The 19,180-nt window shown below is 31.1% G+C and overlaps 1 protein-coding gene across 2 annotated transcripts in view; it reads left to right on the forward strand.

Moving 5' to 3' along the window:
- The window catches only part of VAPA (VAMP associated protein A), a 73,840-nt gene that overhangs the window by 49,727 nt on the left and 4,933 nt on the right, over positions 1–19,180 (forward strand). Inside the window, exons 3-6 of one of the 2 annotated variants that reach the window (XM_051970469.1) lie at positions 1,657–1,760; positions 8,484–8,564; positions 12,969–13,100; positions 17,253–17,426. In XM_051970469.1, coding sequence (XP_051826429.1) covers positions 1,657–1,760; positions 8,484–8,564; positions 12,969–13,100; positions 17,253–17,426 — 491 coding nt within the window. The remainder of the gene's footprint in view (positions 1–1,656; positions 1,761–8,483; positions 8,565–12,968; positions 13,101–17,252; positions 17,427–19,180) is intronic. The other variant, XM_051970468.1, reaches the window with a different exon arrangement.

Below are 19,180 nucleotides of genomic sequence, written 5' to 3' on the forward strand. Positions count from 1 at the left end.
TGATATGCTGAAAAGAGTATTAATTCTGGAATCAGGAAGACCTTGTTTCTGATAGATTGACTATGTAACCTTGGGAAAGTCATTTAATCTATGAGTACTATGGGCAACTATCTAAAACTATAAAGATACCAACCTGTGTTGGTAGATGGAAATTTCCTTACCTGGAGTTCTCTGTACCAAAGAAATTACAGATATACCTCCTATCCCATATGCCTTGATTAGATTTGCAAGACTGAAAGCAAATATATATAGTTTTTATTTTGGTCATCTAAATTACTCCTTCAATTTCCAAAATATTTGGCGTGTAACTAAAGAATTTTCTATATCAGACATACAAATTGGAATATTAGATTAGGTAACCAAAAGAACAAGGATAAGCCTAAAGATAATTAGAACACAAACTAAAAGAAATGTAATGAACTCAGATTCTCTTTTATGCAAATCCTTGTAATATATGACATTTGAAAGAATTAGCAAATATGTTTTTACAGTCCTGTTTAGGTATACTACTACATCTGTTGTAAATCTGAAAAATTATGTATCCATTTTAATTAGGTGATCAAGAAAATGTCAAACTATACATTTATAGTTTATAGACATGTTCCACAAGGTGCCACAAGGTGGCTCTAGAAGTCAATTTACCCAGAATATATTAGTGCAATTGAGGACAGGAGATTGGGAAATGTATTTGATTATTGGGACATTTTCATTAGAATAGTGTGACTCTTAAAATTCTTTGCAGCATTAAAAAACATTTTTTTTATTAAGTACTAATAATCTTTTTAAAAAAAAAAGCTTATTTTTTCCAAAATACCTAAGAAAATAGTTTTCAACATTCACCTTTGTAAAACTTTGTGTTTCAATTTTTCTCCCTCCCTACTACCTACCCTCCTCCTTCCCCCCAGACAGCAAGTAATCAAACATATGCAATTCTTTCAAACCTATTTCCACATTTATCATGTTGCACAAGAAAAATAAGATCAAAAAGAAAAAAAAAAAGGAGGGGGAAACCCCTAGCAAACACCAACAAAAATAGTGAAAATACTATGTTGTGATCACATTAAGTCCCCATAGTCCTCTCTTTGGGTGCAGATGGCTTTCTTCATCACAAAAATCTATTGGAATTGGTCTGAATCGCCTAATTGTTTAAAAGAGTCAAGTCCATCACAATTGATCATCACATAATTTCATTGTTGCTGTAGTACTAACAATTTTGAAGTATTTTCCACTACTACTATTTTTAAGATATTGGGGGAGAGGGGGGGAGAAAGCAAAATTGTGTTTTATTAGGAAATGCCAGAACAGGGACATTTGTGTTAAGTATTAGTTTTCACAAATATTTATTAACTATGAATCAAATCTAAGGGCAGTGATTTAAAATAAGAGCATGAGGTAGAATTTTGAAATTGTCTAAATTTTTAAAAAAATATATCTATATCTATATCTTTTTTTCCCCAATTTCAAAAAATAAATTTTACTTAAGTTAAAATTCAAATTGGTTCTTAAGGGGTATTGATTCAGAATATTTAATATAAATATATGTGCTTGAATTTTCATACCCTTCCTAATTATAAAATCTAGGATGCATGATAGCAAAAATAAACAGAATAAATTTAAAGTGGAACACAGTATAATTTACTCCTCCTTCTTATTCAGTAATGCTACAGCCTTTTGACTACGATCCAAATGAGAAGAGTAAACACAAGTTTATGGTACAGACGATTTTTGCACCATCAAACACTTCAGATATGGAGGCTGTGGTGAGTACATTGTGTAATGAAATCACTTTTAGGAATCATTTAAATTGTGTAAATTTAAATTAAAAACTATAAGGTATTAAGAAATATTGTTTCTCTGTAATCATACCAGAGAAAGATTTAAAAAGTTTTAACATTCACTATCATAGAATTTATTTTAAAGTCAAAGATATTGTCAAGTGATCTATATAAATGTATGATTTCATCCTTATCTAGATTTTCTTTTGTCTCAGTAAGTAGGATTTTTTGATTAATAATGGTGCATATGTGAATGTTAATTTCTTTCATCCAGAAATTTTCCTATATTTCTAAGTTTCAGAAATGTAACATATGGAACCTACCCATTACTTTTCTTCTCTCTGGGGATTAAAAATGATGCTTTTGTGAGCCTTTCACTAGCCTTGAGAAAATGTTGCTGAAGATCATCAAGCTCTGTATTTCATTTATAAACTTTTAAATAGAGATACCATTGTAGATGTCCTATTTTTTTTTTCCCTCTCTAGGCATTCTGGTTTCTCAGATTAGGTGTGAATGTCTTTATATATTTCACAGTGTGCTCAGAGTACTTTAGAATGTTTTCTTAAGCTAGTTACTTGTTGGTTTTTGTCTCATGCTGGTATAAACTATTCCATGTTTTGCTTTTTGTATCAATAACTTTCAAAAGACGACCTTACTGTATGGTATAGGACAAATGGAATTTCATTTCCTGAAACTTATTTTAGAAGTTGATTGCAAAAGCCTTTACATCAATTTGATATTTTCTACTAGCCAAGTATTACCAGAGTCTTCAGTTACTTCTTGCATGTGACTCATTGCTAAAGCCATTTCTTTTTTTCTGTTTGATCTTCTGCAACTCACTCTCTCTTATCAGTCCCCAGTTTCCCCATCTGTAAAATGATGGGGTTGGTATTTCCAAAATTTGTTGATTCTACTTGTCAACTCCAGAACAGGTTGTTGGAATAACATCTAATTTTTTTTTTTTTTATCATTTATTAGGGTGACATAAGAAACATATTGCTATTACTAAAATAAACAATGTAAAACGGAAATTAAATTTTTTTTATTTGGGGAAAAAAAAGCAATGAAGCAAATCATTAATGGCTGACTTTTAATAGTGGTAGCACGGTAGAACACAGAATTTAGAATCAGGGAACCTATTGGAATTCTGGCTTTTCTTCTCTCTCTCTCTCCCCCCCCCCTCCCTCCCTTTTCCTCCCCTTCCACAATCTTTGGGCCTCACTTCTCCCATCTCTAAAATGAGAAAATTAAGCTAGATATCTTCTGAAATCTCTTTTTAATTTTAAATTATGATCCTGTGATTTTCTGTATTCTTCATTGTTCTCAAAGTTAGTTTGCTTTACCATCCTGTTTTAGATACTAGGGTCTTATATCTACTTAGTGCTTAAAGGAATACTTACAAATAGTATTTTTTTTTTTTCCAAGAAAACCTATAAAATTACACAGAAAGGGAGCTCTGGCTTTACACATCTAATTGATAGATATCTGTGTATATTTCTATATAATTTTGTAGCAGAAGCTATCTATAATTGAAGAAGCTTTTAAACTTTGGAATAGACAATAGATACTTGGCTTTCTCTCATATATCCTGCCTTTAAAATTCAGGTTCTATAAAAAAGCTATTCATTTATGTAGATTATTTAATCATTAAAAATCGAAAGAAAAATGACTCCACAAGAAGTTTTGGAGGTCTTTCCATCTACTTTCTTTCCACAAAATGTGTTTCCACCTAAACCTTTACTTATTTATTGTCTCTCTCACTCACTTGTTTATTTAGGTTTTTAAACACTTTATTTTGTTGATAAGTATTACAAAAATCATGGCTTTTCAAAAGTCTTATTAGAAGCTATATTTCATTTAAAATAAGACTAAAGTAAATTAAATTACAATGGGATCTATATTCCCAAATTGTATAATTTAATTTATCAGAGACCTATCAATTATTAGCATTTCAAAATGAAACTTATTATAATAAATAACTCATTTTTATATGGTGAGAAAAAGTCATCTAAACTTTTGTGTAAAAAAAAAGTTAAAAAACTCCCACACCTCTAAATTTTAAAATCTTATTATTATGAACTTAAAGTTAACAATATTCTTTAAGGGATAAAGTTCCAACTTGCAAAAATGTACACAGTTCCCAGATATGTCCATATGTAGTCTGGAACAGAGATTTCAGATATGTGGCTTGAAACACTCCTAGGTATAAGTCCACACTAGTTTAAAAATTAGTTGGGAAATGCTTAACAAAATAGATTAAAATATAATTGGGAAATATTTAACAAAATAAGTATAATAAAACATTGATAACATTACATTTTAAAAATCAATATATGACTCTCAGGCATTCTTATATTATTTATATATATATATATATTTTAATGGTCCCTTTTTTTTCTATTTGAGTTAAGACAACACTGTGCTAGGACGAGTCTTGGTTTTTTAGAGATGGTAAATTCTTACGCAGATTATTCTTGTTTATCTCAATATCCTGCTTATTTCCTTAGACCTGTGTACAAACTACCTTGAATTAAAGAAGGATAATTGAGTAAGAAAAAAATATTGAACTTAAAATGTCTGAACTTAAAAGAAATCAGAAACCTGGATAAATAGAATTTTTCTCATTACACAGTGAATAGCATACTCAGCCTTATTTATAATGTACTATCTAGTTTCAAAGAACAGCTAGGTAGCATAGTAGATGGGACACTGTCCTAGAGACTGAAAGGTCTCAGATACTTAATATTAATGTAACCCTGGGCAAGTTACTTCATTTGCCTATTTTCTCATCTGTAAAATGAACTGGAGAAAGAAATGGCAGATCATTTCCAGTAACTTTGCCAAGAAAATCCCAACTAGGGTCATGGAGAGCATGGAGAATCAAACACAACTGAAACAAACTAAACAACTGTAACAGATTTTGTTTAGTTCTTTTAATTGTATCTCTGACCATGCCATCCCTTTGGCTCTTGTTCATGGTTGTCTGAAACTTGTTCTCAGATATCTGATGATCTCTGGCCAAATATTCTTTCTCCCATATTCACCCCTACCCTCCAATTAAGTATTAAGCATACTTCTATCCTAGATACTAATCTACTCTCTTACCCCTACCCTCCCATGTCAGTTTAGATATCTCTTTATTTCTCTCAGAAGTACAATTGGTCAAATATGTATAATGTTACAGATTTTACCGAAATTTAGATTCTTGAAGTTTAAAGACTCTTGTCTGCTAGAATGCAACTATATATAGTCTTTTGAACTGAAAGAAATTGAATTTAAAAAAGAAAAAGAAGTAAAGACTAGATTTTCCTGTTTCATCTAGGGTTGAAATGCTAGAACTAAACATTATTATGGTTCATTATAATTGGGAAGGGAGCTTGAACTGGTATATTTCCAACTTTTAGGCTACCTGGTGACCTCCCTGCCTCTCCATATAATTCCTAGGCTCAAGAGATCTACTAGCTTCAGACAATTATAAGAATTATAATAATAATAGTAATAAATTTTTTATATATATATATATAAACTGTGCTGCACCATTATACCCAGCTTGGAAAAAATATATGCAATCATTCCTAACTGAAATAATTCCCATCTCCTTCAATAAATGAAAAAGGGAATCTTTAATCAAAAAAATACAAACAGGTGATATTAAAAAAATCTTTTTAACTCAAAATACATCTTAAGAAAAAAATCCAAAGCAGAGACACAAAGTGGACTTTTTATATAAATCAGGACTTTTCTATTAGAAGCTGAGTTCTGGTCAGAGCTGGGGAAAATGTTTTGTCAAAATTCTTTTTTCTTTTCCTTTTTTTCCTCTTTCCTTTCCTTTCCTCTCCTTTTTCCTTTCCTTTCCTTTCCTTTCCTTTCCTTTCCTTTCCTTTCCTTTCCTTTCCTTTCCTTTCCTTTCCTTTCCTTTCCTTTTCCTTTTCCTTTTCCTTTTCCTTTTCCTTTTCCTTTTCCTTTTCCTTTTCCTTTTCCTTTTCCTTTTCCTTTTCCTTTCTTTTCCTTTTCCTTTTCCTTTTCCTTTCTTTTCCTTTTCCTTTTCCTTTCTTTTCCTTTTTTTTAAGATAGCACCAGCTGTGACATTTTGGCATTTTAAAGTGAGAAGACATTAGATGAGGAAAATGAAGTGCAAAAAATGTTTCTGGTCCTCTAAATATGTTAACTACATCTATATCTTAGCAGAAGGGCACTAGAGAATAAAAAAAGGAGAGGTGTGTATTTTGTTCCATATTGCTGCAATATTTAAAGAGAGTAGGATGAGTTAGCAATCTAATTTTTGCATTCTATGTAGAGGAAAGCTTTGAGAGCACTTTAATGCTCTACTCTAACCTTCTAATTAGAGAGGGGAAGAGGCTGAGGGAAGGTAGTTATCCATTGTTTGAGTTAGCAGAATGGTGCTAAGATTAAAAGTTATCAGTTCATCCTGGGAGTGACATCTTGTTCCTTGGGAGTTGAAAACGAGCAGATAAGAGAGTAGAGTGAGCCAGAGGTTCAGTTTCTGGGAATTGAGAGTAGAACAGATGTAACAGAGGAGATAAGAGTTCATTGGATTTTAAATGATATGAGGTAGATGAGTGAGAGTGAAGAATTGAGAATTAGTTTTTATCTTGTGAACTTAGATTACTGGAAGAATGACATTTCCAATAATAGGAATAAAGAAGTCAAGAGGAGGGCTAAGTTTAGGGAAGAAGTTATATTTTGTACTTTGTGAGTTTGAAATGTCTCTGGGAATTGTCTGTGGGCAGATAAAGCTAGGGACTGGAACTTATGAAAGAGAATAGAGATTTGGAATAAAATCCACCTATCATAGATAGTAAGTAATGAGATCATATAAAAAGGTCATGGAGAGAAAAGTAGATTATGCCAGGTGATGTGGAGAGAATGAACTTGCATAGAGATGATTACACAAAGGACACCTTCGAGGAGGAGAAAAATTTGCATTTAATTTATATATTTGATTAGTGCTCTCAGAAGCACAAGTGGTGCTTTTTCAGAAAAGCATACAAAGTGGGAACTCTTTCAGAGTAATTAAAAGTTATCTTTGATTTTTTTATGTCTACTGTTTTGAATTTGAAAACCATAGTCAATTTCATCAGATGGAAAAACTTAACTATTGTCATTCTCAATACTGTATTTTAAATTGATGCTATGCTAGTCAGTACTGTATCTGTCAATCAATTACATTGATTGGCAAATATTCAAAGTCCGTTGATACTTCCTTACTTCTTTGCTGTGTTTTGATTTATGTTTTAGGTTATAGTTTTATTAAAGACACCAATTAGAGGAATTTAAGATCAGTAGAAATTTAAGAAATTCAATCTAATCTTTAAGTAGTTGTTTGATTTTGCCAATAATTATGAAGGAGTACAGGTTACTTAGTTTGTCATATATTATCTTGGGAGAGGATTGTGACTGAGGTTTTTTAAACTTATTTTTGTGTGATTGCATCCATGACAACAGTATATTTACTAAGACCTGAAATTAAAAAAAATTAAAATAAAATGTGTTGTATTTGATGAGTGAACTTCTATCAAATTTAAAACTTATATTTAACTAGAGCATCATGTTCTCTGGACATTCTGGTTAATAAGAATTTTGTATTAGAAATTCTTTTTTTTTAAGACAAATTATATGTAACCATGTAATATAGTTATAATTTGTATTTAATTTAAAATTGTTGACTGTCACAGTGTTAAAATCTTGGAAGAATCCTTTTTATTGTTGGTGTTTCTATTAATAAAATATATATTTTATGAAATAGTTAAATTTGTTATCAATTGAATAATTTCAAAAGTACATGCAACTCTATTTCAAGGATTTCTTCTATACATTATTACAATGAAGGATTTTTTTTTTTTGATGCAAGTCTTACGCTCTTACAATCTGCTCAAATTTTGTTTTTGTAAATTTTAATTTTTATTTAAAACAAATTTTCCTCCCTGTGACTGGAAAAGCACTAGGAAATATTCATCAATATTCCTTTTTAATGTATTAGAAGTTACTAAAATTTTGTTTTTTATTAGAGAGTATCATAATAAAGTATTCACACCTGAATAAACCTCCTTCCATTCTGTGCTTTTTAGGCTATTTAAAATAATCAAAAGTAGGAAAGGACCATCATAATGAGAAAATTCTGTTGTCTGGGGCTCTTTACTTTTTTTAGAAATGGCCTAACATTTTGAAGACAATTTAAAAATTTTTATGGGGAGCAGACTATATAGTTAATGGTATACCCTATCAAATTTAGTAGATATTAATAGACTGCATTCTTTTTCTTTATCTTTTGTCACTTCTGATCCTAGTTTGTAGGATCATTGAATTGTGACTGGTTTTAGCCCTAAAGGCTAAGAATAAGAAGTAGGAGTAAAGTCAATTTGGCATTACAGAAACAAGGCATATAAGGCTTGCTTAAATTCATATTGTGGGAAAATTAGCATATACACTGTTTAAGCTTGAATAATAATAATTCATCCTTTCATTTCCTTGAAGTTTTAAAACATGTAATCTTAGATGAAAGAAAATAACTATTTTACATAGTAAAACTTTGGTAAGTAAACCAAAGTGGAGGGATGGGAATGGGAAGGATGCTGCAAATAAATTACTCCCAAAACTGTTTTCAAAAGTAACAGATTTATATGTATTTTGTATGAATTGAGAGAGAATTGTTACTTAGATTTTTGATGGTGATGATTTCTTTTTTAGTGGAAAGAGGCAAAACCTGATGAACTCATGGATTCCAAATTGAGATGTGTATTTGAAATGCCCAATGAAAACGATAAATTGGTAAGTAGATAAAATAAATAGTAATATCACTGTCTTGAAAATATCCCAAATAGGAAGATAAAATTCTCTGTTCTTTTCAGGTTCTTTTTGCTTGTAATCTGCCTGTGTTTTGTGGTTTGGGGGAGAGAGAGAGAATGAATATGATATGTATGTTTTTTGTGGGTCCTTACATAACTTATATAACTTAAACATTTAAAAAATTTGATAATTTGATATATTAAAAAAAATATCGTACACATTCAAAAGAAAACTTATTTTGTCATCAGTAGCTTTTTTTTTTTTTTTTTTTTGGCAAAAGAAAGCTGCTTGGAGGGTTGATTTTGGTATATTATAGGATCCCATTTTCTTGAAAAAAGACTACATAAAAGTGAAGGAACTTTTTTGAATGTAGTCCTAGATATTATCGATTAGTCGAAAAAAAAAAGGAAATAAACTTACTTGAGTGTATATATATTTTTTGTCTTAAGTTTATCTGTACCTCCTCCAAAATAATGATGCATTAGTATCCTAAAAAGGAAAAAATAACTGTGTTGATGAGCAGTTTAATAAAGAATAATTGTCTATTTTTGAAGTTTCAGTCATTTTAGGATAATTATTAAAATTATTATTTGGTTTTGGGTGTTGATATGCAGCCTTAAAGTTAACTTTTAATTTTCAAATATATAGCATGTAAAAAAAAGTAGACAATTATTGAGCTTGATTGATTTAGGTTTGTAGAGATTAGAAAGACATTAGTCTTTGGGCAATGCTAATGAGAAGTAACCTTTCCATAACTACATAACTTAAATTATTAAATAATTTTTCCTTCTATTGAGCTGAAATTCCCCTGCCTGTAGTTTAGTTCTAGTTTTCTTCTCTTGAATAAGTATTTTAAAGTTCTTTAGGTAAGGCTAGTTTTTTTTTTTTTTTTTTTTTTGTTAGAAACAAAGGCAATAACCTCAGATTATAGAAACTTTTCCAAGCTTATTGAAAGTATATGAAGAAGGAAGTTTTTAAAGAAGTATCATATCTTTTAGTTTAAAAATCTTTTAGTTTAGAGTCATCTTCAGAGATGCTGTAACTGTATAATTCTTAGTTTTCTTGGTCCCAAAGAAGAGATAAGAAAATGCCTCCTTCCTTTCTTTGCAGAAGAAACTAGGATTGTGGAGCATTATGTTGTCACATTAAGTTATTGGTTAGTTTTATTGAACTTTCCATTCCACCTCGTCCCTCTTTTTTATTTGTTATAAGGGATAAGTCTCTTGGTAGAGATAAATATTTGGAAACTAAGATGATGTAAAAACAATAATTTGAAAAGAAGTTCTTGGTTTGGTGGCAAGTAGCATATATTCTAAATCTTTAGCACTCTTTTTCACCATACATAATCATACATTTTGGATCTTGCCATTTCTATCTTTATATTTATCTGTCCTGGTCTACCCCACCTCTTCACTCACAGAGTCATCACCTCCACAGTTGAAGCCTCCTTTTTCTTTGATTATTCAACAGTCCTTTAATTTGGCTTACTGCTTCGTGTCCAGTCCATCCTATATATTATTGCCAAAGTAATTTTTCTTAAGTGTCAAGCTATGTGACTCCCCCAATTATTGAACTCCAATGACTTTCACTGGGTTCTAGAATATTATATGTGAGTAAAGCTATTTACTTTTTACAAACTTTTATAATTTCCTGTCTTTCTAGCTTTAATGTGTATTTCTCCATCTGGTATCATGTGACCTTCACAGTCTAGCCGAATTGATCCTTCTCTCTTTCATACATGAAACTTCACCTCTGATGTCTGTATCTTTGCATTGGTTGTCCTGATATGTGGAATGCATCCTTACCCCACCTCTTGCCTCATAGAATCTTTTCTTTTAAGGGTCAGCTCAAGCACCATTTTTTGCTTGAAACCTTTCCTTATCCCCTCAACCCCAATAATATCATATTTAACAGCTTGTATATATTTTCTTTATTTTTATGTTGTATGTATCTCTCTGTCTGTCTCACACACACACACTCCCTTCTCTCCGCCCTGCCCCCCCCGTGTCCCCCCCCCCCCCCAATCCATTGGAATGTAAACTTATTGTAAGCAGGAGTTTGTTTCATTCTTTGAACTTGTTTTTTCCAATACCAAGTACATCGAATGGAGCATAATAGATGATAATAAATACATTGTGATTTGAAGAATGCCTGTTGCTAACATGCCATATTAGTCTTTTTTTGTTAATACTTTAGTTTCAATTCCTTGGATTCCTCCAAGCCCAACCATGCATTTTTTTCAGCCATGGAGGCAAGCTACATGCTCTTACTACTTTTTTCTGTATCCCTATCTCTTCTTGGCACATATCAATCCAGTTGTGGCTTCCCTGGACCATAGTACTGACTAGTCCTTTAGAACTACTGTAACCTCTAACTCTACCTCCCCCCCCCCAAAAAAAAAAAATAGTTTTGCTTACTTTTATACTGCTTTCTCTGAGGAGATAACCACATTTCTGGATGCCATTCTTTAGCTCTGTCAACTCAAGGGCTAATCACAGGGGTTCATAAGTGCCTTCAAGTTAATTGAGGGCAACATTTGGAAAACATTTGGTTCCAAGTTCATATATTTAAGAATGGGACGTTATATGGCCTTTTTCAAGTATTTAAAATCCTTCTTCTCTTAAAGTAAGAATTAGACTGATTTTCACTGAGGTACTTTTCAGCTCAGTATAAGAAAATGTTTCTTAACAATTCACTAAGAGTAAATGGGTTTTTAAAGTAAGTGTTAAGTACATCTTTGCTAGTCTACAAATATACAGATGCGCACTTGCAGGGGAATCTTGTAGAAATTTCTTCTAAGTTTAGGATTCCATGATTTTTATGATTTTTGTGCTTAAGGGCCTAGAATTTCTTAGTGCCCTTCCTTTTCTTTAGTTATCCCTGACCCTAACTGACTGAATTTTTTGTTTCTTTAGTCCTGTTTCCATTCCATTGAACATCATTGAAAAAAGTAATGAAACATCCCATAATTGATTTGGTGCTGTTAAATAATTTTTCTGTTTTACTCTTAACTATTCTCTCTTATTACCTTCATACTAGGTAACTGTCCTTCTTTAACTTCACAGACACTGAACTCTCCTGGTTTTCCTACTTCTCTCAGTTCCTTCTTTGTCTCTTTGGCTAGATCCTTGTCTTCTTCCCCATCCCTTATGAGTTTTCCCCAACGGACTGCCTTTTCTGTCTTCCCCTCAGTCCTTCTCTCTCTTTCTATTGTCTCTTTTATTTAGTTCCTTTAATCTCATTCATTCTCTTTGTTTCAGCTATCCACCTGTAAATTGTTGTTCCAACTGGACATCCTATTGGAATTTCTACTCATGTCCAAGCTGATTTCATCAGTCTCTTAAACTTGCTTTTTTGTTTTTTAAACTTTAGTCTTTTCTGACTCTGACACTTAATATATAATTTAATATATAATCTGTTCTCACAATGTGAAATTAGGTTGTTTTTAAAAATAACTTTTAAAACAACACAAAGATACTCGATTTCTTTAATCCAATGTAATAATTTTGTAGGTATGGTAGATAATAAAGTTAATCTTTGGATTTCTGCAGACCTTTTCCACTGAGAAAAGAAAATGGCCCCTCAACAACATTAAGGAATTTGTTAAACTTTAGAAAGAACCTTGTTATTGTGAGAGAATGTTATTTCAAATGATGTTTTCCTTGATTTAAAAATTGTTACACACAAATGCGTAATGGTAGATTGATTAGGTGTTTCTAGGTGTCTCTGAATCTTGGTGTAATAAGATTTTGACTTTGTGATTTTCATAGCTTATTGATAAATAATTTTTGTAAGTCTTTATTTTGGTGGAGTTATTTTTTTCCAGGGCAGGGGTGGGAGAGAGATGAACAGAGGAAGTAATCTGAAAGGACCTTGTAGGAATTTTGAATTTGAATACTATAGGGAAAAAAGTCATTAATTATTTTTGGTGGGTTGCTGATAAATTATAATCGGGAATGAGAAAATATACTAAGTCCTTATTTTCAATTACATATTGAGTTTTAGGCTAAAAATTAATTCATGAAGTTAAAAACTGGATTAAAAGATCAGTTAGTAGGGGAAATTCTTTAAAGCCACAGAAGCAAAAACATAAGTTTGGTAAAAAACATATAAATTTGGTAAACAAGGGTGATGCAACAAGAATATAACTTTTAAAAAGGGGATGATGGCAAAAACTTAATAATGTATTTCCTTGTCTATCATAACTATTAGTAGATATCTTTGTATTATTGCTTATCCATAAAACTTGTTTTTTTTTTAAAGTAGTGATATTACTGTTCTAAAGACTAATACTTTCTCTGTGGTTTAGTCACTCCCTTATATCATGCAAGAAAAATCTGATGCGTTTGATGCCAGTCTGAGAGTGTGTTTCCCATGCCACCTCAGGGTATATCTACACCAGGGACCGGTTTCACTACTCCAGTCAGCATCATCACCTCAGTTGCAACACCTGCCAATTATAGCCTGAAGACTGACCCCAGGGCATCACACAGTATGTTCAAACAGCAAAAGCCTAAGGTTTGTTACAGGGAGCTTACAGCTATAGGATTCTACTGGTGTTAAGTTATTGTAGGTAATTGGAAGATAAATTTTCAGAGTATACTTTGAAATGAAACAGGTACAGCTACACACTTAGTTTCAGCTCATATTTGTAGTTGAAGCTTATAAAACTGTACAGAATTGGAAAAGTTCATTCTATTTAAAAATTAGCCAAAATATCTAAGAGTTCTAACTCATTAACATAAATGAGTTTACAGTTTTACAGAATATTTTCTTTACAGTAATTTCTCTTCTGGTGCAAAATAAGAAGTTTTTGCAAATATGTGAATGTGATATAGTTACATTCACAGAAAAAGCAAAATTTTATATTTTGATGAAGTTGGTATGATATTTTAAAGTCAAATTTTAATTTCTTTCACTGGATTGTATCCCTGGCTCCTGAATATTTTGAGTTTCTTTTCTGGGTAAATTAGTAGGTATTGTAGCATAGATATGTATCTTTAGGATTTAAAAACTGGGAAATATACACTAAATCTAATAATTCAAATGTGTTTTTTTAATACAAGTGCATAAATTAGATACTTCATCTTCAACACACAAATAGGTCATATATAAAGCAAACAATAAAAGGGAAATAGTAAAGTATTTGTCTCTTTCCCATCTGTTTTTAAGCAATACCCGAGTAAATAGGTATCATCAGTATTAAAATCACTGTTTAGTAAGGTATTACAGGCCCTTGGGTACTTACTGTATATAATCTGCTTCTTATTCTTAGAGCAATTTATAAAGTATCCCATTTTATAGAGCAAAATATCCCTTCAGGAACTAAGTAATTTTCCTTGAATGGACTTCTTGAGCTGGTTGGTACTGAGGAGTCAATTTCTGTTTTCTCAGAGTCTTTCAGATATGGCTGTGTAAATGATATGGTGATTTGGCTTTAATAAAAAATTTTTTATTTGAAACCTACTCAGTATAGGTTAATAGTTATGCCATTTAACACAATTAAAAGTAATCTATTAACCAGATATAGACCAGGTGGTCTATGGTGACTTGGTTGGTATATAGTAATAGAATTGGTTTTTATACAGCTCATTCAATAATTTTACATTTCACTTTGGAGGTATTCAGTTGAACCTTTTGAGATTTGTTAATATGTTAAGAGTACTAAGTTATATTTGTGTGTGTGTGTGTGTGTGTGTGTGTGTGTGTGTGTGTAAAGAGAGGAGAAATGGCCTTCTCCAAATCATCATACCTTTTAGTAAGTAATGGAATCCAAAGCTGAATCTTGGTTTTTCAACATCAAAGTTTAGTGCTCTTTTCCCATGGCATTGTTTTTATACTATACTATATACCAAAGTTTCTTAAACTGTGAGTTGTGATCCCATGTAGTGGGAAAACGGGGGTCACAAAATGATTTATTATCAGTAAGTGTTTGATTTGTATATCTATTTTCACATACCTGTATTCCCAGGGTTGCATGAAAATTTCTCAAACAAAAAAGGTGTCAGCAGTGAAAAAAAGCTTAAGAATCCCTGCTATATGTAGTTTGCCAAGTTTATACATCTTCCCTTAGAAAATCCTGCTACAGATTTTTTTTTCTTTCTTTTTATTATCAGTAATGAAATTTATATATCTTTTAAGTTGTTAGCCTTTCAATATGAGTTTACCAGTTTATCTATTTTAGCTTATTTTTTCTCTCTTCCTACAATCTGCCCAGTTGTATCATCGTCTGCTGTATTAAGGCATATACCCTAAGTCAGATATTAAAATTTACAAAATATCATGTGCTCAAAATTAAATTCTACATTAAATTCTGCTATAATGTGTACAGTACAATTCTCCATTTTACAAAATACCATTTGAATCATTTCTTATCATTTGAATGGAAATACTGGTTTAAAAAGGTTTTAGAAAGAACTACAGAAACACATAATAAGATAATCTATTTGATTTCCACCAACTCAATTTTATTTTTGTTTTAAAGATCAATTAAAATGCATTTTACACCTACTATGACCTCTAATAGATTTATAAGTTCCATAAAGGTTGCTACCATGTAAAAAACATAATGTCTTTTGTGTACTATTCAAGTTTATAATGTACTACTGTCATGAGTTTACTGTCCTTTGTTGTTTGAATGATAGCTAAAAAAAAATCTATTCAGTTTTCCTTTTTATTACCTTTCTACTAATGTTTCCTAAATCTCACAGGAACCTGTTAAGATCTGTTTCTCTTTCCTCTCATTTTGTCTTAATTTGTTCTACTTCAGATATTCAAGTATACCCAAATTTCTTTTTAACTGGTACATTATTTCCTTGGGATTCATTGCTAATTTCCATTTGTATGGCAATAACTTTTTAACAGAATTATCTTGGTTTTGATTTTGTAAAAAATGGTATTTTGCTGTACATGTTTCTAAGACTTTTGTTGGAATTTATCCTTTTTTTAACGAATAAAATTATGGAGAACCCCTTCATAATGTTTATCAGCAATTAAGCTTTTTTAATTAACCCCTTCATAATGTTTATCAGCAATTAAGCTTTTTTATTAGGCTCTTACAGAATCAATTTTTTTTTTTAAACAATTGAACTGGTATATAGTATTGTATATTCTCATTTGGCCTAACAATTTTTAAAAAAATGTTTAATATAGTTTGTAAATTTTGACTTGGAAGAAACCTCAGAGACTAACTATTCCAAATCCTTGCAAAGGCTCTTCATTTTGAGGAAACTGAGGGTCAAGGTTAAGTAATTTTTTTTCTTTTAATGTGACAGGTAGTAATTTTCAGAAGTAAAAGTTGAACCCCCCAGACCCTCTGAATCAGTCAGTGCCTTTGCATGTGTACTATATTGGCATTCTGTAATTTATTGAGTTTACCCATTTTAACGTAGTTGTAGAATAAAATACTTATTTTAAGACTATGTGTAAGCATAGACTTAATTCCTTTAAAAAAAAAATCCCCACAAAAATAAATTGTGAAAAAACAAGATTTTAAAATTAATTAAATTGAATTACTGTCAGGTTAAGAATCTGACTGGATTCTATTACAGACAAAAAGCTAAGACATTTGGTATCTTAGGATGAAGTGAGTGAAAAAATAAGATCATAAGCTAGGATATATTTAGAAATGTAGTTATTGTACTTCTGGCTGGTGGTGTTCACTATGTCATGGTCACAGAGTCTGATGGGTTAAAAACCAAATAACCTGAATTACAGCCATTTAATATATTAGTTCTAAGATATACTTGAAATGATGTCCAATTTTTCTTTATGTATAGAGGGAATTTATGTCTAGAGAGGTGTGAAGTATTTATGATGATTTCAAAGCCAGAACTAGAATCCAGATCTCTTAACTTTCATCATAGTTCAATATCTCTTATCATGATAATAATAATAATACTTTTTACAAGGTCATATTGATTTCAGCACTGAAAATGTCATTAATGAGTGTTGAAAGAACTCATTACTATTTTATACTCCATAAGACCACTGACTTTAGAATTAGATGGTGGTTCTAATTGTTATTTTATTTGGTCTCTGTATGTACCTATTTGTAACGAGAGACTTAGGCTAGATTATCTCTTAAGGATTATTGCAATTTTCAATTCTAGGATTTCTTTAATTTTCATTTTTCAGCCTGTTTTGGGCATTGTGTTGACAGTTATTTTCATACTCTTACAAATTCCCTTCTTTATTTAAATCCTCCCTAATTAACATAACCTTTCTTTTGTGACTTCCTAAAATTCTCTTAATTACAGGGTAATCGTTGGGAATGATATGGAGACCTTAAGGATAAGGAACCTCTCTACCCTCCAGAGCTCCATTTTAAGCTTCAGAATTGGGACAATTAAGAAACCAATCTTCTCTGCCATTTCCCCCTTTATCTCCCTCTCCTTTTAGATATCAATGGGCTTATTCTTTGAGGACACATTCCCCACCTCCCACCCCCCTTTTTTTGAATTAGGACTTTTATATCCTTGTAACAGTGAAATTAAATACTTACAAATTTTTTATTTGGGGGCATAGGCATTATTTTTGTTAATGATTCAGAAGTAATTTGAAATATTTTAGTCGGAATAATTGCTGAAAAAGCAAAACAAATTAAAATTTGTGGCATATAAAAATCTTAATGTTTTTTAAAACTTTAAAATATATTTGTAATATTTACAGATTGATATGGAACCTAGCAAAGCTCTTCCACTGAATGCATCTAAACAAGATGGACCCATGCCAAAACCGCATAGTGTTTCACTCAATGATACTGAAACAAGGAAACTAGTGGAAGAGTGTAAAAGACTTCAGGGAGAAATGATGAAATTATCAGAAGAAAATCGACATCTGAGAGTAAGTTTTATATTTTAAAATAAATTTTATTTAATGTTAGAATTTAAAGTGGTTGTTTTTTAAAAAAAAGATTTATGGATTACTTTTATTTTACATACTATAAAACCTTTAGGCCAGTTTATTATAATCTTTTTCTCAAGGTTTCTAATGTATGTTTGCTAACTTCTATTTAAATCTACAGTAAATTTAGCATGATTTTTTTTAATCTAAAAGTTTTAATATTTTGACAGTTTTTTAAAAATAAGAGTTTTAAAATTCTTGTGATTCTAGTAAGGATACAACGATCTCATGATCAGTCTTCATTTTCCTGGCATATTTAAGGAGGTTGTTTGTGTCAAGGTTTCACATCCTGTCTTGGAGGATCTCTAATTTTTATGAACCATTTACCAAGAATTTAAATTAGCTTTGAACTTATAGTCATTTATAGTCCTATTTAAATCCTTCACCTATATCTTATTATTAAACATTTGTCCTAAAAGCATGCTTTAACAGTCACAATAACAGATTCTATAGTTAAACAGATTTTAATATTCTGAAAGCCACTTTTAATGCCCATTTGTAGAAGTAGATTTTTTTTAAAAAGCATTTTGAGCTTTGTCTTGATATATATAACTAGAATTTTTCATTTCAGGAATTGTGGTTGAATTAAGTTTTAAGGTTGAAAATTATTTTTGCATCTTACAACTTAAAGCATCAGACAATTAAAAGTTAATTTGAGTATGAGTATCTAGATTAAATTTGGATTATATATATAAAGCTATGGCAAATAGCTCTTTTATTGAATATTTTTACTGTAATAAATTACTTAAATGCTCTTTTGTTGCATACATGTTCAAAATGATAGGATACAATTAGTTAAAAATAAAATACCTTCTTACTAACATTGTATAAGTAAATGAAATAAATGTAAGGACTATTTGAGCATGTGAGGAAGTGTGGTATATTAGAAAGAGTTCTAGATCTATAATCAGGACTGGTTTTGAGTCTTAGGTCTGCTATTTACCAGGTATTTGACCCTAGGCAAATCAGCTTCCTCATGTGTAAATAAACCACTTGTCTTTTGAGGTCCCAGTAACCCTGTTTGAGGGTATCACCCCATCCTTCTAGTAACTCAGGTTCACAACCATGAAGCTTTACTTCATTCTCCCTCTACATATCTTGACAAGTTGCCAAATGTGGTTGAGACTGACACCACTGTAATTTTGGCATTCACCTCTGTCTCCTCCTCTCTACTTTCATAGTGGTTGCTACCCACCATCACTCTAGGGCCTCATCTCTTCCCTGGAATGTTGTAAGAACCTCCTCGTTATTATTCTTGCTTCAAGAGTGCCATTTCCAACACTCCACATAGTTGCTTAGTTGATATTCTGACAAATACATCTTTCTGGTTCCAGTCTCAGCAATCTAAACACTGTGCTACTTAACTTCCTGTTTGCAATTGTTTAAATTAGCAACAAAAACCACTACCAGTCATCATCTATCTTGATTTATTTTCTTTTATGTAACTAATAATCAGGATTTAAAGTCACTTTCAAAAATGTTTTGTATTAGATACTGATAATTGAGATTTCTTAAATTCCAATCTAAAAGAGTCTCCACGTAGTCATTATACTTCGTATAGTGCTTTTTTTTTTTTTTTTTTTTTTTTTTTTAAAGAGCCTTTAGCTCCAGATTGAAGGTGAAGGATTTTAATTATAGTTGGACTCAGTCATAGTTCTCATGAGCAGCACTAGGAGCCATCCTATGTTGCAACT

The sequence above is a fragment of the Antechinus flavipes genome, chromosome 1, assembly GCF_016432865.1.
Source record: "Antechinus flavipes isolate AdamAnt ecotype Samford, QLD, Australia chromosome 1, AdamAnt_v2, whole genome shotgun sequence".
In the NCBI taxonomy this organism is placed as follows: Eukaryota; Metazoa; Chordata; class Mammalia; order Dasyuromorphia; family Dasyuridae; genus Antechinus; species Antechinus flavipes.